This window comes from Myotis lucifugus, unplaced genomic scaffold (assembly GCF_000147115.1).
Source record: "Myotis lucifugus unplaced genomic scaffold, Myoluc2.0 scaffold_1, whole genome shotgun sequence".
NCBI lineage: Eukaryota > Metazoa > Chordata > Mammalia > Chiroptera > Vespertilionidae > Myotis > Myotis lucifugus.
In genome coordinates, this window is record NW_005871049.1 from 28,464,741 (window position 1) to 28,492,482 (window position 27,742).

General features: G+C 37.2%; 1 protein-coding gene across 10 annotated transcripts in view; it reads left to right on the forward strand.

The window, feature by feature from the left end:
* PDGFC (platelet derived growth factor C) overlaps positions 1-27,742 on the forward strand; it is a 180,607-nt gene that overhangs the window by 108,293 nt on the left and 44,572 nt on the right. For all 10 annotated transcript variants that reach the window (XM_023755482.1, XM_006081868.3, XM_006081866.3 and 7 more), the window contains one exon: positions 18,115-18,295. In XM_023755482.1, the coding sequence (XP_023611250.1) occupies positions 18,115-18,295 (181 nt within the window). The remainder of the gene's footprint in view (positions 1-18,114; positions 18,296-27,742) is intronic.

Consider the following 27,742-nt stretch of genomic DNA (forward strand, 5'->3'; position numbering starts at 1 on the left):
ATATATATATATATATATATATATATATATCCTAGAGGCCCGCTGCACAAAAATTTATGCACTCGTGTGTGTGGGGGGGTGTCCCTCAGCCCGACCTGTGCCCTCTCGCAGTCTGGGACCCCTCGGGGGATGACCACCTGCTGGCTTAGGTCTGCTCCCTGGGGGGATTGGGCCTAAGCTGGCAATCAGACATCCCTCTGGCAGCCCGGGAGCCCTCGGGGGATGTCCACTTGCCAGCAGGGAGCAGGCCTAAGCTGCAGTCTGATATCCTTAGTGCTGCTGAGGAGGCGGGAGAGGCTCCCACCACCACCGCTGTACTGGCAGCCGTCGGCCTGGCTTGTGGCTGTGTGGGAGCGCACTGACCACCAGGGGGCAGCTCCTGCATTGAGCGTCTGATCCCTGGTGGGCAGTGTGTGTCATAGTGACCAGTCATTCCCAGTCATTCTGCTGTTAGGGTCAATTTGCATATTATCCTTTTATTATATAGGTAGAGGCCTGGTGCATGGGCGAGGCCGGTTGGCTTGCCCTTCAGGGGGGCCCGTCCCCACTGGTAGCCTAGCCTGCCTGGGTGAGGGGCTGATGGCTGTTTGCAGGCTGGTCAAGCCCCCCGTGGGAACTCCCACCCCATGGAGGTTTGGCCAGCCTGGGTGAGGGGCTGATGGCTGTTTTCAGGCTGGCCACACCCCCTTTAAGGTGGGGGGTCCCCACTGGGGTGCCTGGCCAGTCTGGGTGAGGGGCTGAGGGCCGTTTTCAGGCTGGCCAAGCTTCCCCAGCGACAGAAGCTCCCAGCCTCTCTTTTTTTGCTTTTTTTTTTTCTTGCTGGGATTTATTTACCTTCTATAATTGAAACTTTGTAGCCTGGAGTGGAGCTCAGAGCCGGCCAGGGCTTGGCTTCCTCCAATCGCCAGGGCTAACCCAAGGCTCCAGCTCAGTGGCCACTGGCCCTGGCCGGCTGAAAGCAGGTATCTAGGATTTATTTACCTTCTATAATTGAAACTTTGTAGCCTTGAGAGGAGCTCAGAGCTGCCTGCCACAGGCAGGAAGTTGGCTTCCTCCATCATTGGGGCAACCAAGCCTCCTGCTTGCTCCAGCTCGGTGGCTGCTGGCCGCCATCTTGGTTGGGTCAATTTGCATATAGCCGCTCTGATTGGCTGGCGGGCGTGGCTCAAGGCATAGCGAAAGTACAGTCAATTTGCATATTTGTCATTTATTAGTGTGTATATATATATATATATTTTAAAGGAGGGGGAGCGGGAAGAAGATGACCTCTGAAGGTTACAGACTGCATTCCTTTTCTGATGCTCCCAGGCTGAGGGCCTGGTGGAGAACCCAAGCTGATAGGTGCCTTGTAATAAAGTCTACCATTTATTGAGCACCTCTTCTTTGCCAAACCCTGAGCTAATTAGTTACCCACATAAACTCTAATCTTCCAACAACCCTTCACAGTTGGTATTATCCCTATTTTACAAAGGAGGATAAAGGCTAAAAGAGGATATAAATTTGTCCAAATATACAGAGTAGTAAATGGTAGGGCTGGTATCCACACCTTTGCTCTAAGGCAGTGGTTTTCAACCTTCCTAATGCCGTGACCCTTTAATAGAGTTCCTCATGTTGTGGTGACTCCCTACCATAACATTATTTTCATTGCTACTTCATAACTGTAATTTTGCTACTGTTATGAATTGTAATGTAAATATCTGATATGCAGGATTTATTTAGGCGACCCCTGTGAAAGGGTTGTTCAACCCCCAAAGGGGTCGCGACCCACAGGTTGAGAATCACTGCCTAAGGTTTAGTTTTATACAAGAATAGAATTTTCACTATCTCTATTAGCTGTTAGCTTATTTGCTAGGCAAGAAAAAACATCATTATTGGACTTGTTCTTTTCTTTTCATCCTAAAACTAAATAAAAATAACACCTTGTAAAAGAGTTTAAATCATTAAGAAAGTCATGATCATTTGAAGAATTGACTTCGTATTTGATGATTTTGATAATAAAGTAGCCATAGGTTTACAATACATAATTCCAATCCCAAACTGTTTGCTAATAATAGGAATTTGTGATCATCAAATCTTTTACAATTGGAACAAAGTTCAAGTTTAATTATGCTCTTGTTTACTGGGCTGTGATTAGGGGATGTGAATTGATGCTCCTGTAATGAGAGATTTAATATGTGCTTATTGAACACCCACCCAGGTTAATGAGGCCTGAGCAATTGAGCAGAAATGTTAATATAACCCTAGTCCTCAGGGAACATCTCAACTAGATACTTTTGCAGGAAGGAAACAAGATAATTTGAAATTAAATGCTAAATTGTGAAGAATAGAATGTATTTGCAAACGATAGACATCTGAACAGACATGAACAGGCTGGTAGGAGGTCACCAGTAGGATGGCTGCCAAGATACATCAACAGTTAATATTTACCTTCACGAGTTCACCACTGGAATGCAGCCTTTAGCTGAGATAACTCAAAATCTGATATGAATGGCACATTGAATAGTGATTGGTTTCTCAAAAACAGGCTTATATGAACCAACTCTCAAAATACCAACCTATAACCCAGAATTATATGTATTAAATTTAAAAGAAAAATAGAACATCCAAGCTTCTGACTTGACAAAGAAGAAAATAAATTACTATTGATGGTTTTGTATATGACATGTGTGTCCCTGTATGTTCTATGAAAATGGCATGATTAAATAGGCCTGTTTTTTAAAGCAAAAAGTCTCACAGTGGTGTAGAGAAATGGTGTGTGGAGGGTGGAGGAGGAAAAGTATGGGTTAAGCAGTGGTTCTCAACCTTCTGGCCCTTTAAATACAGTTCCTCATGTTGTGACCCAACCATAAAATTATTTTCGTTGCTACTTCATAACTGTAATGTTGCTACTGTTATGAATCGTAATGTAAATATCTGATATACAGGATGGTCTTAGGCGACCCCTGTGAAAGGGTCGTTCGACCGCCAAAGGGGTCGTGACCCACAGGTTGAGAACCGCTGGGTTAGAGAGTCTTTAGGGGAGGCTGATGGAGTAATCTGGATGGATTTCTGTCCTAAGAGAAGAAATAAACAAAATTATTTTGAAATAAACAAAGATAGATGAACTAATAATTTGTGAGATGGGCTGTGTGTGAGAAGGGTAGGGATTAACCACAGAACACTTCAAAATTCATTCATCTACTGTTTAAGAAAGCAGGTGGTAAGAATTAGAAGAAAAACTCATCTTCAGTCCTGCTTGTTTCTTTCCTTTGAAAAGGTAAAATGTTTAGTCAAAGAGAATGATTGGTAATAAGAATAAGTGTTGAGTTTACTAGAAAATATGTAATGAAAACTACTTTTCTAACCTTTATTCAGTTTAGTGACCACTACTGTGGATAAAGTAGGTGTCCTCAGTTAGCTGAGCTTCCTAGTCAGAGGAGACAGATTTGAAAAAGAAGCAGTAAGATAGCTAAGCCATTGAATTAAAATACAGCAAGTTGCATAACAAGTATTAAGCTAGTTTGCCACGTACATACAGCAAAATCAAAGTGCTCACCAGATGAATGGCCAGTATGTGAGAATATGAAGGATGATAACATTATAAAGAATTTCAAAAAATAGTGTCTGACTTATTAATTTGAATGAAGTCTAGTGTCTTTTTTAAAAAGCTATTTGCCTTTTTAAAGACAATTAACTCATGCTTGTTTGTGAATAGCCAGAACTGGGGGAAAAAAGAAAAAAATGATCAAGAGTATAAATATTACTTATATAGCAATACTTCAATACCACATGTATAATCATGACTATTTGGTGGTGTGCTCTGTCTCTATATATTTGTATATATGTATGCACGTTAGCATATGATGTATGTGTAAGCTCACTCAAGCAACCTCCATCCATCACACAACACTCATTTAGTCCCTGCTATGTATGCACCAAATATCATGCTACATTTGGGGACTAAAAAGATTATTAGATGGGCCCCTGGCTTCCAGAAAGCATTGACTCGTAAGGGGACAAGCACTTAAAAACATATAATTCAAAATCATAACGGGTGTGGTGTGGACCATGCAGCGGAAAGCTGCAGCCTTTGGCTGTGGGACTCAGGCAGCTTCTCAGAGGAGGTCATATTTAGCTCAGATCTGAAGAATAAGTGAACATGTGCCAAGAGGAGTGTTGGGAGTAACATGATTGATAGTGAGAAGCTTAAATCAATCAACGTTTTAAATATTGAGCATGGAACCCTCTAAAACAAAGGATTCCATGCTCAATATTTAAAAAGTTGCCATTATGCAATTTCTAAGTATATCCAACAAAATGTACCGCCGTTATGTGCTTGGAACCCATTAGTCATAACTTGGTGATATAAAGTACGTTCTTGACCTATGACAGGGATATTACTGCTGGAGTTGCTGTACTAAAAAATGTGATCATATTTGCCATCTGGTGAAATAGGCAGTCTCGCCCAGGTTGAGGTTCACAAATAACTAAAGCCCCAAGTAACCCACAATTACTCAGTTGCCCAAAGACTCGCAAGTAGGATGGAAAGTTGTCTATGTTCATCAGATCCCTGAACTGATGCTTGGGGTGGGGGTACAAGGAGAAGGCCCACTGCTTGATCTTTTGTTTTCTTTCAGCATTTGAAATATTTTAGTTCTTAGACCAACCAAATGGAATGGGTCCTTGTGCCATAGTGTCCCATAGTAGATAAAGTCCGAGGACATGGAGATTACAAAAAAAAAATGCAGTTTCTGCCTTTAAAGAGCTTATAGTCTAAGTTTATATTTGGAATTGCCCTATGCTAGACAATATTTTAAAGGCATTTAAATGCATATTTCATGTTTTAAACTCTAGTTTAAGTGAAAATATAAACAGCTTTATAATTGAAACCAGAATCCATACATGACTATAAGTGGCTATTTGTTGGACCTCAATTTTGCCTATGTGTGTGCTAATTAACACAGCTTTTCTGAACTAACGAGGTCTAGTTTCTGTTTGGTTCTATCAAATTACTGAAATAATATTAAACAGAGGGTCTCACATTACCAAATGGTTTGGAACGCTCATCTTTATTTTTATTATATTCTTGTTTACCTATAAGACTAATACCATTAAGAAGTGAGATGCATGATTGATTCCTGGCATTTTTCAGAGAGGGGAATTGAGGTAATAAGTAGGTAGATAAAAATTTTTGGGTATATGAATAGAAGTCATGAGATAATATAAAAAAGGCTATCCTATTTCTGTCAGGGAGTGAGAAATCTAAGAGAAAACATCTGGAGCAAAAGAGGAAATGAAGTGAGTGATAAGTTTGAAACTGTTAAAAGCTGCTAAATTTTCTGGTAGCACAGGAACCTATTAAAGGCTATGGTAGGAATCCTGGCTATTAAAGCACCTTAAAGGGGTCATTTTAACAGGATAAGGAAAGAAATAAATACAGAGCAAGGGAAAATTTCAAAAGTGAGAAGAGGAAAATAAAACAAACCTAAGGCCAAAAAACCCTGCCTAGGGATATTGCCCAGGAAGGCAGATTTAGCCAAGTGGGCACCAAGCCTAGTATTTCTTATTTCCCCTTTCTTGCTGCAAAATATGAAGTAATCGCCTTAGCAGGACTTATTACAGTGATCAAATCACCTAACAATCTGAAATGTTTCCTTTCATGTGAAGATTTTTGTTTTATTTTGTTTCTTGAGAAAAGAGTTCTCTCTCTCTCTCTCTCTCTCTCTCTCTCTCTCTCTCTCATCAGGTTCTCTATATAATCAGGTTCTGTGGGAAATATAATCTCATATATAATCTCATATATCCCATAAATCTTTTGTCATAGTGGAAAGAGTGAACATGAGAGTCAAAAAAGTTGTTTTCATACTTTTAACATGTGGTATGAATAGGATGACTTGTTTCTCTAATTTCTGATATTCTAAATTTCTCACAAAAGGGGTTAAATTACTGTTCTTTTGTCAAGATTTGAAATCTCAGAGATGATATTCATGTCTGTAGTTCACTAAATTTCCATTAAATGGTTTATTTTAGTCTCCACAGAATCCAGTTCTCTAGTGAAGATTGATTGTTTCAAAATTGTTAAGTAAACCCTTTTTTTAATTGAATATACTAGAGGCCCAATGCACGAAATTCGTGCAAGGGGCTTGGCCCCCCGCAGCCGCGGCTGCCTTACGCTCCCCCTTCCCCCCACCCACTGGTCATTCAGGAAGGTCGTTCTGCCACCCAGTCTAATTAGCATATTAGCTCTTTATCATACAGGATTGGGTGACATTAGTTAATAAAATTATATAGGTTTCAGGTGAACAGTTCTATAATACCTCATCTGTATATTGTATTGTGTGCTTACCACCCAAGTCAAGTCTCCTTACACAACATTTATTCCCTCTGTTCCCTCTTCTAACTCCCTCCACCTTCTTTTCTCTCTGGTAATCATCATATTTTTGTCTGTGTCTATGAAATTCTGTTACTGTTTTGTGTGGGGTTTTTTCTTAAACCCTTTTTAAAATAAATTGATACCAGCTTTACCTAACTCTGTCTCTGGAGTGCATATTTATTTATGTTTTTGAAGTATTCTAGGAGATTACAATACTTGCATAGATTGATAATGAATATCCTTAAAGTAAATATATACTTACCTAATGGGTAATATAAAAATTAAAGTGATATAAGTATAATTTCACCCATTATACCTATACTGTATTCTTAATATTCATACCCTAAATACACACACACATGTGTGTATGTATATATGTACATGTATACATATCCTAAAGTTATGTAAAAATATATATGCATATATGCTATATAGTGATCACTGAAGAAAAGGTGGAAAAGCATATGAAATATAAGTAAAATTCCTGTTAGTTGTTGGAAACAATCTTATAACTTAAACACTATAGGTGAATGAAAAACTAGAAAGTTTAGAAAACTAAGAATTTTCATTAGATAATAAAAACTTCTTTCATTTATTAGGCATCCTCTTTTATACCAGATCTCATTCTGTTATTGTTTTTTTGAACCAATTTGATTGGTATTATCTATAATAATAAAAGCATAATATGCTAATTAGACCAGATATCCTTCCAGACCTCCTTCCAGATGATTTTCCGGACGAAGCCAGGGCTGTGAGGGAAGCTTGGGTCCTGGGTGCCTGCAGGCAGCCTGAAGGAAGCCCGGGTCCTGGGTGGCAGAGGGAAGCTGGTGCCGGCCGCCAGGGGGAAGGAAGGCTTACTTTTGCATGAATTTCATGCATCGGGCCTCTAGGATTTGATAAGGGATAAGGGATATACTTCTTATTCGAGGAGTCAGATAGAGGTTATGTCAAATACATTCTGAAATGTGCTTCTGTGTTCTAAAGGCTGACTTTTGAAGATGTGATTTGTGCTATATGGTGAATAAAAATGATTTTGTCCTGCAAGACAGTACATGAGTCTATGGTAGCTGTAGGTCTCCCCCATTTACCAGTTGGCATTTTGGAAGAGTTTTGTGAAAGTGACTTAGTTAGGAGGAGGTGTTATGTCACCTTTGGTAGAGGTGGAGGTGGAGTCACTTTCCTTGATGGGATTAAGGTTCTCCTAATCTTGGGCCTGTGTGATCAGAGGGTAGGCCTTGCACAATACAGCATTGCACTGTGTAGTGCATTAGCTTAGCCACTCAACACTTTTGTTAGTATATGTTTTTTTCTCATTTCATAATAGAGTGATATTTATAAGTTGGTTTCCATGCATCTTGCCTGTAGATAGTTATGATAATTTGGTGGTAACAGTGCTGTACAGACCTTGGAAAATAATAAAAGTTTCTAGAACATACTGTAGTGTGTAATATTCTAATAACATGCTCTGGGTATAAGCTGTGTATTTTTGACATAGCTAAACACACCAAAGGAAATGTTTTTGGTTCTCAAACCAGAAAAAAAAATAGCTAGGAGTTTAAAAAAAAACCCTTCTATACTATCTAGTTCATTCCTTTATTTTGCCAAAGAGGAACCTGAAGCCTAGAGCCATTTTATATTGCACACCTATTTCCTTAAAATGATCAGTTCATCAATCAGGATGAAAATCTGTTCATCTATTCGTGTTTGTTAAAACACAAGTGTTTCAATCTGTTTTTACTGATGTCAAAATGTTAAATAATGAATTATGCTGGAATGTCTAAAAGATTTTTTTTTTTAATTGAGAGGATTTTTTTTCAGACTGCATTTAGGAGAACTTATTTTGTTATAAAATAAATATTCAGTAAGTATAAATGCTCAAATATATATATATTTGGAGTTTTTTAACACTCATATTCAAGAACTGTACTTTAAATTCTCTGATATCCTGAAAGGATTAACATTTACATTTCACTTTGGTATATTCTAAAGGAACCTCATTTCATCATTTTCACAGACATGATCACCAAAAGGTAAATTTATATATCTAAACAGATGAGCTCTTTAAAATGCCTTATGTTGATGATCACCCATTTAAATATTTTATTTTAAAATCTTGCCTGAAGTTATGATAATGCTTTATAAGAATTACATGAATCCTGTCCAAATTTTATTATCATACTACTTAAATGTTTCCCTTAGCCTTACTGGTAGATAAATCCATATCTAGAATGCCTTGGTACTTGCAAATGTAGCAAGGATGCAGTATAGATAAAAACGGAAAGAAGTTAACCCATAGCAAAATCCTTCAAAGATGTCTTGATGAATGATGTCATGGCCTTTGGTAAATATGTTTAGGCAATGACATTCAGCTATTCAAAGTTCATACAGGAGGAGCAGCCGGTAGGGTGCCTTTCAGTAGTGGTTATTGTGGGTTTCCTATGCCTGGAAGAGTTTGGGGGCTGGGTAGATGAGAGCATATTCACAACCCTTCCTTCTTAATCTTAAATTTGATGCCTTTTAAGTAAACCTTGATATATACATTCCCATTTTAATATTCTTAGATATTCTAAATTCAGTGATTGGAATGCATTGGAGGAGGTCTTACCTTTTTGCTATACCCACCTACCTCTACTGGCACACTCTCTTTATTCTTATTGTGTGTGTTTAAAGTAGAAGGGAAAGTGACAAGATAATTCATGAGAGAAAAATTTTGCTTTAGTCTGAGCAGAATGTTAATTTCATTTTAAAATTTGCTCCCTCAACTTTCTTTCAATATTACAGCGGGTTCCGTTGTTGGCACATGTAATAAAGGTATACAGGGGTGGGCAAAAGTTGGTTAATAGCAATAAATAATACAGTAATAAATAATAAAACATAAGAATAATCTCTGTTTTGTGTACTCATAACTATAAACCTACTTTTGCCCACCCTGTACTGTCAGTCATTCCTATGAACTGATATTTAATTATTACTTATTTAATAGTGAGTATGCAATTAATATGCAGTTAATAAGCAGTCAGATGCCACAGAGCATCACACCGAACAGGCCTAGATGTTAATGAGAATTTTTTGTAAAACTAATTACAAGATAGTTATGAAGACAACTAAAATTTGTGCTTAGAGTAGAGAAGAACATGAGTACTATACCAGATCTCTTGGCATTATTTAATTAATAGTACAATGGTATGAGGTGGTATTTCTATAAAAATGCATACCTAGCTCTGACCGGTTTGGCTCAGTGGATAGAGCATCGGCCTGCGGACTCAAGGGTCCCAGGTTCGATTCCGGTCAAGGGCATGTACCTTGGTTGTGCGCACTTACCCAGTAGGGAGTGTGCAGGAGGCAGCTGATCGATGTTTCTCTTTCATTGATGTTTCTAACTCTCTATCCCTCTCCCTTCTTCTCTGTAAAAAAAAAAAAATCAATAAAATATCTTTAAAAAAAATGCATACCTACACACAAGTAGTAATAAACTGAGACTAGGTCTACTTTTCAGTGACTGATCAGTCTTGGAAAAAATGCTGAGCAAAAAAATGCTTTTTATATATTAACTCAATAATCCCTACAACAATTTCTAAGTTGAACTTGATAATATTATTGTGCTTCTTTTATAGGATATAAAATACTGACACAGAAATTAAGTATTCATTATTTTCATAGTCTATTGATGAATCTGTCTTCAACTACATGAAAGGAGAAACTATATATATATATATATTATTTGCTTATATTGTTCTAGGCAAGTTAGATTCAAGACACATACTCCCTCCCACAGGGAAGAATGACCAAGAAGGCTGGGGTAGGCCATGAGCCAAAAGTAGTGATCCACACAATGTTTCACTGTATGAGGGCCTCTGAGGTCCACTCTTACAGGGCGGAATCTTCCATGGGTTGCATATGTGGTTGAAATAATAGCAATTATTTAAAAGCAAACAAAACCACTTATTATTGAGAAACTTATTTGTTAAAGACTATTAAACACTTTATATTTATTCTCTTGTTTAATCCTCTCTCATTTTGAAGAAGAAAATATGGAGAGTTTAAATCAGAATTCTCAATGGTAGATTATAAATAGTGACATATTGAGTTGGATGAGCCTTTGTTTTGTCCTGTTTAACTGGATACAGCATTGTGTAATGGTTAAGAATATGAGCTCTGAAGTTTAAATAAAGCAAGATTACTGCCCCAGCTCTATTTCTCTTAGCTGTAATGACTTTTGCCTTGTTTCATTACTGCCCTGTACCTCAGTTTCCCCATCTATAATCTATAATAATAAAAGTGTAACATGCAAATCGACTGAATGAACGAACATCAGAACAACCATCCAGATGACCTTACAGACTACCACGCTATGGCATGCACTGGGGCCAGGCCAGCTAAGGCAGGTGTGATGTGATTGGTCGGGGGGGGCCGCCATTGCCCCACGATCGCCCTGCAGAGGGATGCCCAAGACAACCTCTGTGGGGCGATCGATGGGGGGGCTCCGCAATCAATCACCCCACAGAGGGAGGCCCAGGCCACCGGGGGGGGCGGGCTCCTCGATTGTCCTAAGGAGGGAGGCCCAGGCCACCCTCTGCAGGGCTATTGATCGAGGGGCTCCAGGGAACTGCCGAGGAGGGGGGAGGTGGCGGCAGATGCGGGCAGCGCCAGGCCAAGGCAGGTGCGGGCGGGGGGCAGGGCCAGTGCCGGGGCTGTGAAGCCAGCAGCTGGGGGAAGGAAGGCCTACCATTGCTGGAATTTCGTGCATCAGGCCTTTAGTATGTGTATAAAACAGTGGCTATGGAGTGATTGTGTTTGAAATTAAATCAGTCAATAGTTATAAAGTATCTGTTATATAGCATGCACTACATAATATTTGCTCTATTAGTATGATTATTATTTTGTACAAATATTTTAGCAGGTTTGTTGGGATTTTTATAAAAAAATTGGTAAATCTGTGCTTTTATGTCAATCAATAATGTTGTATGTTCTTCCACATACAGTGAGGCCTTGACTTACGAGTTTAATTCATTCCGTGATGGAGCTCGTAACTCAAATTACTCATATGTCAAATCAAAAAGTGAACGAGTAAGACACGTGATGCTGGGCTGATGTTGTGGCGTTCACTGTGACGTTCACTGCGCCAACTAGTGGTGGGGTATCTGAAGCTGGCTCATAACCCGAATTTTAGCTCACAACTCAAAGCAAAAAATCGGCTGAGAGATGGCTCGTATCTCGAAAAACTCGTTAGTCGGGACACTCGTAAGTCAAGGCCCCACTGTATAGTGTTTATACTATGCAAATCGACCGAACAGCAGAACGACCAGTAGCTATGACACGTACTGACCACCAGGGGGCAGACACTCAATGAAGGAGCTGCCCCCTGGTGGTCAGTGCGCTCCCACAGGGGGAGCGCCCCTCAGCCAGAAGCCTTGAGCTGGGCTCATGGCTGGCAAGTGCAATGGCAGTGACAGGAGCCTCTCCCGCCTCCGTGACAGCGTTAAGGATGTCTGATTGCCGGCTTAAGCTGTCAGTCAGACATCCCTTGAGGGCTCCTGGACTGTGAGAGGGCGCAGGCCAGGCTGAGGGACCCCACCCTCCCGAATGCATGATTTTCATGCACCGGGCCTCTAGTCTATAATAATAAAAACGTAATATGCTAATTAGACCGGACAGCTGAATGACCTTCCAGACGTCCCGGGGCTGCGAGGGCCGAGGCAAGCCACCGTGTCTGTGAGAACCAAGCCCCTTGCACTAATTGGGCCTTTAGTATTTTATAAAATATAAAATGGGTGCAGTAACATTATCAATTTTTTATGATTTTTGTGAGGATTAAATGAGTTAATGTATACAAATGAAGTAACAATATAGTTATTATTTTTAAAACTTATTTTCAATGTAAGTTAAAGCATGGATGAACACTCTGGTTCCAAATAGGGATCTAAAACTTATGTTCTCTGTATGAGGGGTCTTCTGCTAAACCAATAAGCCCTATAGAATAACTGTCATCTTATTAATGTCATTACTTTTCCCAACAAGCTCAGACTCCAGCTGACACTTGCAGAGCCAGGCCTTTTTAAGATCCACATCTATTTGTTGGCAGGATTTCCCGCTCCCGTCAGATTCCATAATTCATAGGGCAGATTTAATTGACAGAGTTTTAGTTCGTATGAACTAGAAACAGCCTGTTTTTCAGGGTTGGTTTATTTTTGAAGCTGGGTGTCTGACAATTCTGTTTACCAGTGAATTTATTTCTTTGGTATACTCCTTACAATCCTTAGGAGTAAGAAAGCAGTCCTCCTGGCCTCACAGTCTTTAACTTCCCACATGAGGATGAAAATTTTGTCTACAATACCAGACTTGTTTGTTAAACATAAAAGAACATAAATCCTCCTGGGTCCCCAGGGGTATGTTAGAGAAAGGGAGTGATCATTATAAACCACTTAGCGCTGTGTGCTGTGTATCATGTTGCCGTGAGAAAGTGATGTTTGATTGGCTCATAAAATAGGTTTAGTAAATCCTTTAAATACTGATGTGAGCAATTGTGCATGTTGGAAATTAATACTTAAGAGTGACTTATAGGATTACCATGTCTCCAGTACAGTCATCTGGGCATGTGCAGATTTCTGTATTTAAGGATGCGTATGCTTTGTGATTTAATTTTTGTATTAAATCAAGTGGTTTTATGATCTCCCTTTCATTTGATAAGGCCTATAGAATAATTTTATGCCATTTTTTTCTGTCTTCATGTTCTTTATGTTTTGGACTATTTTATGGTGTATCAAACCAACCAACATCTGCACTGAATCCCATATTCTGCAATGGCATTCTATCATAAAAATAAGAACTTCAAATGGTGTCTTTTTCCATCCACAGTATATTCTCAAACAAGTTAAAAAGAAATATGATGTCAAGTGGCAATGGTTTTTGTTTTGTTCTTTTTTATTTTGAAGTCTTGATAGGAACAATGAGGCTTGCGAATACTTCACAGGTAGATCTTCACTTGGTCCATTTTACATGATTTTGAGTAAGATTTAAGTTTAAAAAAAAGCTATTTTTGTGACTATATTCTTTAGCAAGAGGATTTACTGTTTTGATTAAGAGGGGAAACTAAACCTTAGTAAATAATAATATTATTAATAATTTTCAGTTCCTAGACATCTAAACAATTATTGGGTGTGCTAATAAAAAATAATGGTAGAATAAGTGGGTGATTGTTATATACCGCTTCTGAAAAAAATCTTAAAATGCCTAATTTACTATAAAACAATTAGTAGTATATGTTAAGTTCTACTGTTTTATACACAAAGGACATAGTACTTTTTTAGATGTTCATTTCAGTTAACCTTCAGGGAATGAAAAACCATAGATTTTTAAAGCACTATGATAAATGTTTGTGCCAAACTTGTATGAGCATGTAAGAATTAATTGCCAGCTGTCTACCTGCAAATGCAGAAATTGCTACAAAGATTAGCGTGTGGGTTTTTTTTTTTTAATGGCATCAAATTCAGTCGAAAATCTCCATGAAAATGTAACACTGTTCGTGTCACTCTCTTATTTGCAGGACTTAATTTTTACTGTCAGGATATAAGTTAGATAAGGCAAGCCTTAAGACTTATTTCTTCCTTGATGAATTCTTAACATTTATAATCTAGATATTTCTGTGTATGGTTAAAAATGCCTTTTAAATATACTCCATTAAAATGGTTATGTGAGTTAGTTCTAGGTTTGTTCCAGATGATATTCTTTTCTTTTAGGCGCTTCTATTAGAAAGATTATAGTAGTTATTTTGAAAATGGTGTGAAGATACATTTTGGCAGGATGTGTCTTGCCCAACCAGTGTATTGCATATGACTTCATCATTGTCAGAACTTCTTTGTTTTTTCTTCATTGACCAACTCACCTATGGTGGACAGTGTCCCTTAGTTCCCTGCCATCGCTCACAGGGGCTTTCTCTCGTTTCCGTGCAGCTCCTTTTCAGGATGTTTTTGTTAAAGGGTCTTTTCTTTCGACCAACACTTAAAATGTTGTTTCCTGGCATTGCTCAAGTATGTGATGATTCTATGTTCCTTCCTGATTGAAACCTCCTGGCTGTGCCTCGTATGCTGCAAAGGTGACAAACTCAGCTGCCTATATGAGCAATTAATGTAAATTAATGCAGATCTGGGTGTTTGTTTGTTTTTTAAGCAGCATCAGGATTTTAAAAAAATTATGCCTGGCTGGCATGGCTCAGTGGCTGAGCATCAACCTATGAACCAGCAGGTCATGGTTCGATTCCCACTCAGGGCACATGCCTGAATTGTGGGGCATGCAAGAGACAGCTGATCAATGATTCTCTCTCATCGTTGATGTTTCTATCTCTCTCTCCTTTTCCCTTCCTCTCTCAAATCAATAAAAACATTTAAAACAAAAATTAGAAAGAGCATGTCCCATCTACCGCTATTTCCCCTTGGTCCCAGCCTGAGTTGGTATGGAGGAACAGAGGCTCAGCTGTCATTCCTTCATTATCAGTGTTTACTATGTGCCAGGCATGTAGGTGTTAGGGATAAGACAGTAAATTAAACAAAGATAGCTCCTCTCCTGGAGCTGACACCAACTCTGGAGATTTGAGCCCTCATGGTCACACTAGGGTTAATGATATTTACTATTACCAGATTTTCAAATTTAACAAAGATCCAGATTTTTTTTAGTGAAATTCTACTTTTTAAAATGTTAACTTTATTTTAAAGAAACAAACTCCCTGTTGAAATTGTGTTTGCCTGTTAGCAACACTAGCCTACAAAATATTTGAATATCTGACTCTGAAATACCTCCTCACCTACACTTATTTTTCCAGCTTGATCTCCATCTACTTCTTTGTTTTCCATCCTCTATTCACAACTGACCGTGCCTGGCCCCTTCTTTCTTCTATTACATCTTATGTATTGTACTTCTTGCTGGAATGCACTTCCATTCTCCCCACCCCACCGTTTCCACCCCCTAGTCAATCAGTACTCACTGACAGCCCAAATGTTTCTTTGTAAGCTGACCCTAATCTCGCTGTATAGAATTACTCGTTCTCTGCCAGTATTCCACAGTATTTCCTACATTCTCTCATTAGAGCCCTCACCAAAATGTTTTATAGACCCTGAGCCCAAAGAAGCTATAATTTCATCTTTGTATCCTGAGAATCTAGCATAGCACTTTATACCCAGTCAGTGCTTCCTAAATGCTTGTAGGATGATTGGCCAGGCCTGACAGCTGGCTCTCTGCAAACCAGCAGTGGTGGTAACCTGCACCAGATAGGCGCACAACGGACAGATACTCTATCGGTAGAGGCTTTGTTTCACAAGTAAGCAATCTTGATGTAAAAATTATCATTTGATTTAAAATGGTAGTTATCAACTTCTGTATCAGATATAGCTGCAATAACTACTTAGGTCTTTGTACCCAACTCTTCTTACCCCTGACCCCAACCTCCCTGGTCCCATCACACACATACACCAAAATTCCTGGAATGGCTATATTGGCTGCTAGTGCATATGTAATTTATAAGCCCAGACTTGTCACTTGACATAGCAGAAATAACCTCTTCCCTTTGTACTCTAGTTTTCTTATTTATTGCTTTCAAACTACCAAGGTATATTAAAAGGTAGGTGTGGGGTGGGGGGCAGCAATGCAGGATAGACATGAGGAGCAAACTTTATTGAGAGGCAACTGAGTGGCAACAATGTTTGAGGCACTGCACGTGTATTGTCTCATTATTCCTTTTTAAAAAATATTCCAGTGAGTTAGGTAGAATTATCCTCAATTTCAGGATGAAGAAAATGATGCTGAAACAGGTGAAGCTACACGCCATAAGAGAATTCTGGATACTTATTTTGGACAAAGATTTATAAGTATTATTAATTCATTATATACATTGTCCTTTTTCAACAGTTTTCTTCTTCTGTAAATTCAATACTGCACAAAATATATTATTTTTACTTGTATGGTAGCTACTGAATTTAGTCTTTTGAAACAAATTACAAATAGGTTTTCAGACATGTCAGACTTCCCTTTTAACGGAAGTTTTGTAATGTCCTGTTTAGTATTCTGAAGTGCAATTTATATAAGCAATTACCTATTTATCCTCTGTTGGGCCACTTACAGAAGGCAACCAATTAATGTCTCTCTTTCATATCGATGTTTCTCTCATTCTCTCTCCCTTCCTTTCTCTCTCTAAAATCAATTAAAAAAATCCTCTGGTGAGAAAATATCTATCTATATCTATCTATATATCTAGATCTGTATATCTATATAAATATGGATATAGATATAGATACATATGAATATGGATAAATCTAATTATTTTAATTGTGATGTTGTAAGCAGTGTATCTGTTACTGATATGTTTTCCCAAAATAGTAAGTAACTATTGGTAAAGTTCCAAAGTATTGAAACCTTCTTCTACTTATTTGATAGTTGAATTTCTGGAAACTTGGCTTAAACTAAAACTGGAAAACATATTTATGTTTATACCTAAGATAATATTAGATTCTCTACTCAGATGAACAATAGCAGAAATGTCATCTAATGAATATCCAGTGAACTCCTTGAAAAGCGTGGAGGATGTGGGGCAAATACTCATTTTCAGGACTTCCCACTGGTGAGCATCCATGGACCTTGCCCACTACATTTCATATGCTCTCCTCACCCCCAATCATTGAAACAACCTAAAATGCCTTTAAAAATTCCTGAAACATTCTCTAAAAGGGCAATACTGCTCTCAATGATCACCACTGCTCCAAACCTTCTAAACCAAAGTTAGCATGTGTTTATTAAAAAATTGATCATTTCTTATGTTTAAGACTCTGTGTGTAATGCATTATAAAATAAAAGTATGTCAGTACTGATTCCTTTCTTCAAGGATTTAACAGCGTGAGAAAGAAGATGGATTACTTGCATATATATATATATTTAATATTGAAAATACTTTTTATCAAAAATAGGAAGATGACGGTGAGCTGAGAACACATAGAGAGGTCTCACAAAGACAGTACTGCACAAAATGAGATTTGAAAGATGTTGCTATAACAGTGATTTTCAACTGGTGTGCCACAAGAATTTTTAAAACATGCACTACCTGACTATTTAGTCAGGGGCACTGACCTCTTTTCCCTTAGACTGTCAAATAAAAAAATGACAACAACCAACATGACGATAGCTATCAGGTGTGAATGAATCAAGATTAGACCTTTTGTTTTCGTCAGATTGGAAAATTATATATTTTGGGTGTGCTCCAGAATTTTAGTAATCAGTTTGTGTATGCCATGAGATGAAAAGGTTTGAACATCGCTCGTCTATAATGAAGGTCCCATCACGTTGCATCACAGATGAGTAAAGGGAGCCAAGGAGCCTAACTAGCATGAATGAGTTACTGTCAGAAAGTAATGGGCAGTAACAGCAGGAACTAAGATTGGAGTAAGGCTGTCAGGTCCAAATGGAAATTAAATTGAATAATTCATGAATTGAATGTCAGAGATGCTTGCTTCATACAAAATATTTAAGGTTTGAGATGGCTATTTAGTGAATTTGAGTTCACTAATAGTAAAATGAGAGGGCTTAGAATAAGGGACTCATGTTTCTTTAGTTTGGAATGCATTTTCAGTGTGTCTCCTTTTTTGGGGAATATTTGATTGTATTTACCCAGTTAAATCTGGGACGAACTCATAGCTGTGGTCTGTAGGTTTACTGCACCCCAGACATGAATTGCCAAAATGACGGATCATGATGTTGAGTCTCTTCTGTCTTTCTCTTTGCAGGTATGATTTTGTAGAAGTTGAGGACCCCAGTGACGGGACTATATTAGGGCGCTGGTGTGGTTCTGGGACTGTGCCAGGAAAACAGATTTCTAAAGGAAATCAAATCAGGATAAGATTTGTATCTGATGAATATTTTCCTTCTGAACCGGGGTTCTGCATCCACTACAACATTGTCATGCCAGTAAGTACCACTTAGAGATCTGCTTATTTCATTAGCTCAGTTATTTGTTTGCGTTCTTTTTCCTTTTAAACTGGAGAATCGGGGAAAACAAAAACTTTTTCCGGCTTAATTTTTATTTTAATAAATGTCACTCTAGTTATCACAACTTGAATTTCATCACAGTAGATCATTAGCCATGTTAAATACGTTTTCAATAAATGAAATAAAATGTGTTTTGTACAGCACTTAGACAATTGTAACAAACCCATTACTACCTAATTCACTGTTTGGTATTTCAGTGGTGATGAGAAATTAGTAGGATAGATAGAATTTTCTCTTGAACAAAATAAGAAATTTAGTGTATTTATTATCCTTATCACTTAGGGATCACCATCAAAATTTGGATTATAGAAATTCTTCCTGAATTAATTTTAAATATGGTCATATTAAATAATAAAATATAATTTTAGTTTTCTAGCATTTTTGTGACTCTTTATTATATGACTAGAGGCCTGATGCACGAAATTCATGCAAGAGTAGGCCTTCCTTCCCCCGGCTGCCAGCACTGGCTTCCCTCTAGCACCCGGGACTTGGGCTTCCCTCTGGCAGGCTGGAAGGTTGTCCAGAAGGACGTCTGGTTTAATTAGCATATTACACTTTTATTATATTACTAGAGGCCAGGTGCATGGATTCATGCACTGATGGGGTCTCTCAGCCTGGCCTGTGCCCTCTCTCAATCCAGGGCCCCTCGGGGGATGTTGGACTGCTGGTTTCAGCCTGATCCTCACACTGGCAGTCCAACATCCCCCAAGGGATGTAGTAGTTTGTGAAGTGGCAGGCAGCCAGGGAGGAGCCCGAGCCTGGGCCAGGTACCACACCGCTCCTCCATTCATCCCAGCCCCATTGTGCCTGCTGCCACCGCTGGCTGCCACCACAGCTGAGCTCGCCAGCCAGTGAGTCCGGCTTCTGGCGCCCATCAGTCAGCTGAGCGGCGCTCCTGCTGTGGGAGCGCACTGACCACCAGGGGTCAGCTCCTGCATTGAGCGGCTGCCCCCTGGTGGTCAGTGTGCATTATAGCGACTGGTCAAACGGTTGACTGGTCGAATAGTCGACCAGTTGCTTAGGGTTTTATATATATAGATAGATAACCTTTTGCATTTTGCTAAATGCTACTCTTACCTTAAAGATGTGAAATTTCTGATGGCTCTAATTTTTAAATTCATATATATTTTTTGAAATGAATACATTGCAAAGTTAGAAAGCCAGCACTATCTGACATTAATGTCATTTTAATAAAATTATTTCTGAAATTACCTAAAAGTCCATCTCTTATGTGATATTTTACTAATTTTCTCCCATTAAAGCAGTGGTTCTCAACCTTGGCACATTAGAATCACCTGGGAATCTTTTTAAAATCCTGATTTCTGGGCTTCATCCTCCAGGCCCAGAAATCAGGATTTTAAAAAGATTCCCAGGTGATTCTAATGTGCATCCAAGGTTGAGAACCACCGCATTAAGGGGTCATATCCTTTTCTGCACCCACCAAAATTTATTTTTTAGTTGTATTTTTTACAAATATGTACATAACATACTTTTTATCATTTTATCTCTTAATAAGATAAACATTAAATATTAATTTTAAAAAATCAATGTTTTAGTAAAATAGATTTTTAAAAAGTATTTAGCTCAATTTTTCTACTTATCTTAATATTTATTCTGATTGAATAATATTTATGGCTTTTGTGCCACCTCCCTACCAAAAAAGATTTTGAAATTCTCATTGTAATTTAAGAAATCTATTTTTTCTGATTATAATTACTGTATTTTTAGTTGTATCATGATTGCTTTCACCCTTATTTTATGTATTATTTCAAACATTTGTATCTGCGTTCTGCACTGAAACAGAAATATTGAAAATCCTTGGATATTTTTATCGCATTCTCATAATAGTAAATCAGAAGTACTTATACAAATATGATGATGTCATCTAGTATAATTTTTAAATATGACCAATTACAGTGTGATAAATGCTAAGGTGGACGTGGTGGGTGGAGGTGGAAGAGGGCATAGAGGATATAAATGTTGATGGAAAAAATAAAACAAGTAAATATAAAATCCTATATAATTTATATCTTTAATGATTTTAGCTATTTAGTAAGTATATTGGGGACACAACATGGTGTTGGCTACATGAATTAGCATCTAGATTCTTGAATATAAACACTATGCATACAGCCAGGTAGCAATTCATGAGAATTCATGAGTCAAATCAGAAAATATGGAATTAATGCTTAACTTTATATATTATATTCACATTGTAATGTTAGCAGAAATTTTCCTTTTTGATTGCCCAAACTCAGGCCTGTGGAATATTATTTAACCAACATATTAAGAAATTTAAGTATTATTTAAGATACAGCCAAGAAAGCAACAATAAAATCCAAACTGAAGTTTGAAAATTGTAATTTATTCATGTACTAACAGTAGAATCATTTATTGTGTACAATTGAAGTTAAGGGAGATATCTCTAAAATATATGCTCTAAATTATATTGTGAATCTTGATCAATGTCATTATACAGATTATCCTATATAATAGAAAGCTAATATGCAAATTGACTGAACTGAGGAACAACTGGTCACTATGACGCACACCAGTTGCCACCAGGGGGCAGATGCTCAATGCAGGAGCTGACCCCTGGTGGTCAGTATGCTCCAACACGGGGAGCACCACTCAGCCAGAAGCCGGGTTCACAACTGGTGAGCTCAGTGGCGGTGGTGGGAGCCTCTCCTGCCTCTGTGGCAACGCTAAGGATGTCTGACTGACGTCTTAGGCCCGTTCCCCAGAGGAAGCGGGCCTAAGCCATCAGTTGGACATCCCCCAGGGCTCCCAGACTGCTAAAGGGTGCAGGCTGGAATGAGGGACCCACCCTGAGTGCATGAATTTCATGCACCAGGCCTCTAGTTTAAAGATAAAAACCCAGCCATTTTATAGAGCCTAGATGAGTTCTAGGCACAATAGAGGTTCTGAATCAGTGCTGGAATGCTAAGTTGATTATACAACTCACCCCAGCTTCACTAACAGAGACACTGTTTTTATCTGTAAGTGAATATCAGATTTATGAGCCTTGAGATGAGATAAAGAACCATAAGGGTCTATGGTAAGTAACACCCATCCTCGAGTAAGAAGGGCCCTGCCACTTGGTATTGACCTATTACCAGAGATTTGCTGTGACTAACACTAGAAACGGCCTGAATTTGAGAGACTTTAGGTGAAACATGTAGCACTGATTATGTCATTAAAATTAAATTCAGTACATATGTAAATAGTTATTGAAATCGCTTGATAAATTATAAATATGGAGTTTGGTGGGATGAGAATTGACATTCTCTTGGTATCTATGGAAACATGTTTGGCATAGCAACTAAGTTGACCTGTGATGGGCTGCAGAAAATAGAAATATGTGAAGAAATAGCATAAGGGACCTTATATAAATGTGCCTTATGCGTAGAAAAACAGAGAACATGATGGTAGGGTCCCACATTGCCTAATAAGTGTGACTTGGTGTTTTTAATTTTCCATATTGCTTTCTGGATTATTGACATATGAATTTTACAATTTCACAAGCTTTCATTCTTTTGGGTTTAAATTGATTTTGACAATTTCTTGGCCAATTCCTCACCTATCCTTTGTCTTGGTTCCCTATATCCCTCCCTCGTCCCACAGCTGCAGTCATTCTACAGTCAATAACTGCCCACAGAACGAGCAAGATTTGATGAGCAACAATTTGAAAAGTTATTTTGCTCTTAAGCCTTGCACAGAGTTTTGAGTTATCATTGTGTATTGCTAAATGATGGTCCTCCCTCCATCCGCTCCCCCCAACATTATTACTGGCAGGGCGGCAATCCATCAGTCTTATCTGCGTATCAATGAATGAAAGCCTAAGGGAAGAAAGTTTGCCTTTTGGAGAAGAGACTGAAAAGTTCTTGTGTCATTTGCTCAGGGGCAAGTGCCCCTTCAAGTCCCCTCCCTCCACCCATCATCTCTGATACTTTTTTTATGTGCCAACATGAGCGTCATACTTAGCACACCCAGATCCCCAGAGGCAATGGTCTCCATGCAAACCCACCACTAGGACCTTAGGAGCCACTGGCCACAGTGCTTTCTTACCTTGCTCATGATAAAAATGATATTAACTGCCCACCTTTATTGGACTATTAACTTCCTACTTTTAGGTTTGTTATGAAATGCCTAGCACAATGCCAGACACATTGCAGCAGCTCACTAATGTCTCATAGACATTCAGCTGTTTCCCCTAAGAGCTAACACAAGTGGTGCTGCACTAACTTCTCATTTACTCTGTTACCTTTGTAGCTGTTGCACAATAGTGATGATGCATAAACGAGAAAACTGAAGAATCACATATTCTCTTGGTCCTGATATATTAGGCTCTATTACCAAGAACACAATCTTGCTCTACTTAAAGAACTGAACTGTTTTTGTTTTATTTTGTTTTGATGAGGAGTGAAACATTCAGATATTAGGCTACTTAAAAAATTAAAGGCATACTTATGACATTATAACTATTAATGTGTATAATCATCTTTACCTGCGGTTATAATTAATTTAATAAATATTTTGCATCTATTTTTAGACACAGAAAAATGTTTGTGTTCAGTCACTTTTTTTCTGGGATAATTATGGAGAAAGTTGATTTTAATATTTCTTACATTTTACAAGTAAGGAGGATAACTCTGCAGCTTTCTTTGGAAGCATATATGGATATTTGATACTAGTCAACCTTTAAGGCTCCGTGGTTCTAATTACCGTACATTAGTTAAAATTCTCAGAAACAGTTATTGCCACACATGTTGCCATTAAAATTTATGTTCACCTTCATAAAAATGATTTACTAACTTCCCCCCCTCAACGAATGAATGAGAGAGAGCATATAGTTAAATATAGGATTATTTATTATTTTGAAAAAAGTGATGCCAATTTAATATTGAAAGATTGTTTACATATTTTACATATAGTATACTTTCCTCTGTAATGTTATTATTTCACTATCATTTCCTTGATTCCCAGATACCTTAGAATAAGATATAAAAAATGTATCCTTCAATTTTACTATTTTAGGTTGATATTATAGGCTAAGTTTGATTTTAGAAAAAACTTTAGCATAGAATGTTTACGTGAAATTATAGCTAGTTTTTGGTAGCTTAAAAATAGTGCTATAATTACTACATAAATTAAAAATTTTAGCATTTAATGCTATTTTCAATAATTATTTTTTCTATTATATATATATTCCACAGTCATGCCCCATTAATAAATACTGAAAAATAAATCCATGTAATTGATGTCAAATGATAAATATTAAGCTTTTATGATTGTGCATAAGGAGTTAATAATGTCTTTGATTTTTTTTTTCTTCATGCTAAAAGAGAAAAAAAGAAAGGCCTGGTAGATTAGCAGTGAGAGATTGTTTGGGAAGAAAGGAAGCAAAACTGAAATAAAACAGTGCTAGATTGTTTCTGTTTGGAGGCCACACACATTGAGAGCCCAGCAGATCTCTTAGAAAGAAAAGAAAATTTCTTGTTTAATTTTGGAGTAATTTATAATAGGTTGTGTATGTTTTACTCTGTGTACTGTAGCATAAGCACCATTATTTAAGAATGTTAAGAAACCTGCAATGGCTGAAAAAATAATATTTTTATTCTAGAATCAAAACACCTTATTAAAAGTCTTATTTAAAAAAATTCTCAGCCTTAATGTACAAAATATTGCATATTTTTTTGTCAATTACTGCAGAAATGATGCCTATTTTTGAAATAAAATGTACATATCTAATTCTGAATATTTTAGTAGTTTTATTATTTGTATATAGAACTATTCTTCTTGAGTACAATATTACTTATAATTATAGATTTTTTTAAATGGTTATATGATTTGAGGATTTTCTCTTTCTCCCTCCAATCTGGTTAACATTTTGAAGGATGATGATTAAACTACCACTGATTTCTTTTAAAATGGTTTTATTGAATATTGTCTTTTAAAGAGTTTTAATCTAAGCTCTGTGATCAGAAGTAATAACACAATATTTTTATCAATTTATTTACTATTACTTTCCATTTAGTGAATGCATCAGTTAAGATTAAGGACAACAGATGTTATAGCTACCAAACCAACTGACTCCATATATTTCTATCTTTTCTTTATTGCCTGAAAAGGGGAGTGTAGGGTGATGAATGAACCGAAGACTAACTCACAACAATTCAGTGAAACTCATCTTCTTTTAAATTGTTGCCAAATTTGTTCTATTATTTTTATAATTTTACTTTCTTTTTAATATGTATAAATAGTGACACTTGTTTGGGTATTGCATAATTTTAATTATTGTTAGTAAAAGTATTTATATATTGAATCTATAAAGAGATGAAATGATACTAGAGGATATTAAGTATTGTAGCTAGTCTATAACCCCAAATATACATTTTCCTTAATAGTGATTTTGTAAATGACATGTCCAGAGTGAAGTCAGTGCCCAGGCAGTGCGCACTGCATAAGGGTGTATGGTTTCTGTGGGGGAGGCTTACAAGGACACTTGATGCCTGAGGTGCCATTAAGGAATGCATGACTGATTGCCAAAGTAGTTATTAATTATGCAGGATACAGAGAACAAAGCAGCTCAGTGAATATAGAAGTTGGGGGAAGAAAGGAGGAGGGCGGATATTTTTTTTCCATCCCTTCTAGTGTTTGCCAGGTTATTTTACTGCTAATATCATGTAAAGAAAAGTCTTAACTGAAGGCCAAATTTGCTTTTATGTTCAGGTTTAAAAAATTCCAACTAATGCTAACACAAGGCATCAAATTTATTAGTTTACTTTCTTAGGGGAAGAAAAAAGTGGCATGTCTGGAGTAAAAATACCAAGAGCAATATTAAAGCACTAATCCCATAGGGGAAAAAAAATCAGTGTCAAGATTTAAAAAAATTATAAATCTTCATAACCAATTGCACTGCATTGCTGTATTACTACACTAATCTGATTTTAGCAAGTGACAATTTAGCTCTAAACCTTTAAAAATAAATTTTTATTTATCTTGAAAGAGAATTAAGAAAAAAATTAGTTCTTGTGATTTTTTTGTAGTATTATGGGATGGAAAAATATTTTAAGTACTGTATGTTTATAGTCTGAAACACTTTTCAAAGTATTAGATTTTTATTAAAATACACAATGTACTTATATATTTATGCAGGAAGTCTTGAGATGACATTTTATTTCATCAAAGAAATTGTATAATTGCTGCAGAGACTAAACTCTTACAGGGGGAAGAGATGTTTAATCTATTTTCCACCTAACTTCTAACCCATGGACATGTTGCTCTCTTTCATGTGAAGCTCATCGTCTCTTTTCTATTTCTCATGAATCTTTTTGTTTCAGTTAATCCCTAGCTATCTAAGAAAGAATTTCAGATGGCATGATTTGTTGTTAGAAATAAAAAGGCAGTTGGTATTACCGTTGGAATGGTAAAAGGCAGACAGACCACTTTAAGTTGATATACACGGAGGTTGTAAATAAGAATTTAAAAGAATTGAAAGCTTGACATTTGATTAATTCATATTTTATATCTAGAGCCACAATGATTTAAAACCTTAGAGTTAATATGGCAGCTAAAGCCAATCAAGAGAATTGTTTTCCAGGTGTAAAGTTGTTGCAATTTAAAATGATAAAATAATAATTTTCCTTCAATATTCCCATCCATATTTTTGTTAATTCTTTCAACATTTACTGAAGAATATTTGATGAGCCAGGTTGTTGTGAAAAAAATTCAAGGACATATTTGGTGTTGCCCTAAGCCTTTAAGAACTTACCTTGTTTTTGAGAAAAAAAGAATATACAAACATATATAAATACAGTCTATGAATAAGTATCATATAAGTGGTTTGGAAAGATTTTGAAAAGGAAGCGAGGCAATTGTTAAGAGCAGAAGGAGGTCATAACTCTTAGATTAAAGAAAAAAACAAGCTATCAAACAAACAAAAGCCTTGGGAGTTACCTAGTATAAATTTGATATCAAATACGTTATAAAAATCTCTCAAGAGCTTATTAAAAATGCATATTATCAGATGGCAGAGATTATGATTCTCTTGGTCTGGAGTAGTGCCCAGTTATCTGCATTTCATCAAACGTTCTTGGAGATGTTGATACAGAACGTTCCTACATTGAATTAGAATTTGCTCTAAACTATAAACCGAGCAAGATGCAGAGAGTTTTACTACAAGATGTTGGAGAAATATTTTTCATATTCAAACAAACATGAATATTTTATGGAACAGATTGGAGACTCTGCGTGCGTATTTAACAGCTAACATACCCATGTGTTCTCTATTTTTCAGTATTGCAAAAGAATGGGATTTTCTCATAGAATCAGATGGATAGATATCAAGTTTTAGTACTTGCATTTATTGTACCGACTTTTCTAAGCTATATATTAAAGCCTATCAATTTTGTCAACTGTCAGTATCCGTTATCCATGGAACTAGGATAAATGACAATCTGCCTTCTTGTCTAGTTCAAAGTCAAGATTGCCTGATAATCCCCAGATGGCGTGGTTCCAGCACTGAGGCACAGTTCTAGACTGGCTATTCATTCCTTCTTCAGTGTGATAAGACACTGTTACCCAAACAAGACAGTCCCAACCATCAAGAAATATTCCTTAATTCTCCTCATACTCTTTTTTAACCTGTAATTTTAATTTTTGTCAGAGTTGTAATTGCACATAGTTTAAAGGGCCAGTATTTCTTAGGCTTATGAGAAATAGCATTTGCCCCTGTTCCCCTGCCCAAATGATTTTCCTGCTCCTTGGAGGCAAGCACTTCCAATTCTGTTGACTGATTCTTTCAGACTTGACCTCTATATCTTCAGATAACATGCTTTTGCTGCTACTTCTTGATTCTTTGGTTTTAAAATTACCTATGAACTTCACTCACCACACACTCTGGAAGGTGAGGCATTCACTCTCTTTCATCCTCCTTTTTTATCACACCGGTCAACACTGCCCATCACCTCAACCTCTGTTAGATCCTAATTATAACAAGACCCAAGTTCATGGTGACCATGCAATGGGTCATTGTTCACAGCTGACCCATGAAGTATACTAGGACTGCATTTCCTTTCCTGACTTTTTTTTTGGTTTGTTTTCCCTAGTGATGTGTGCATTTTGTTGTTGTTGTTGGCTTTGCTTTACGTTTATACATTTATAAATATTTACCACTGATTCAGTCCCATTCCTCAGATTGTGTGAATCACCTCTCAAAACAGCCAACACACTAGGTTTTCTAATAATTTCATCTTCCAGAAGAAATTTCTGGTGAAACAATCTGGTCAACTTTGATTTGGGCTGATTGCCCTGGACCTGTGCACAGCTGTCATCCTCGGGATTTCCCTCTGCCTTATCCTGAGC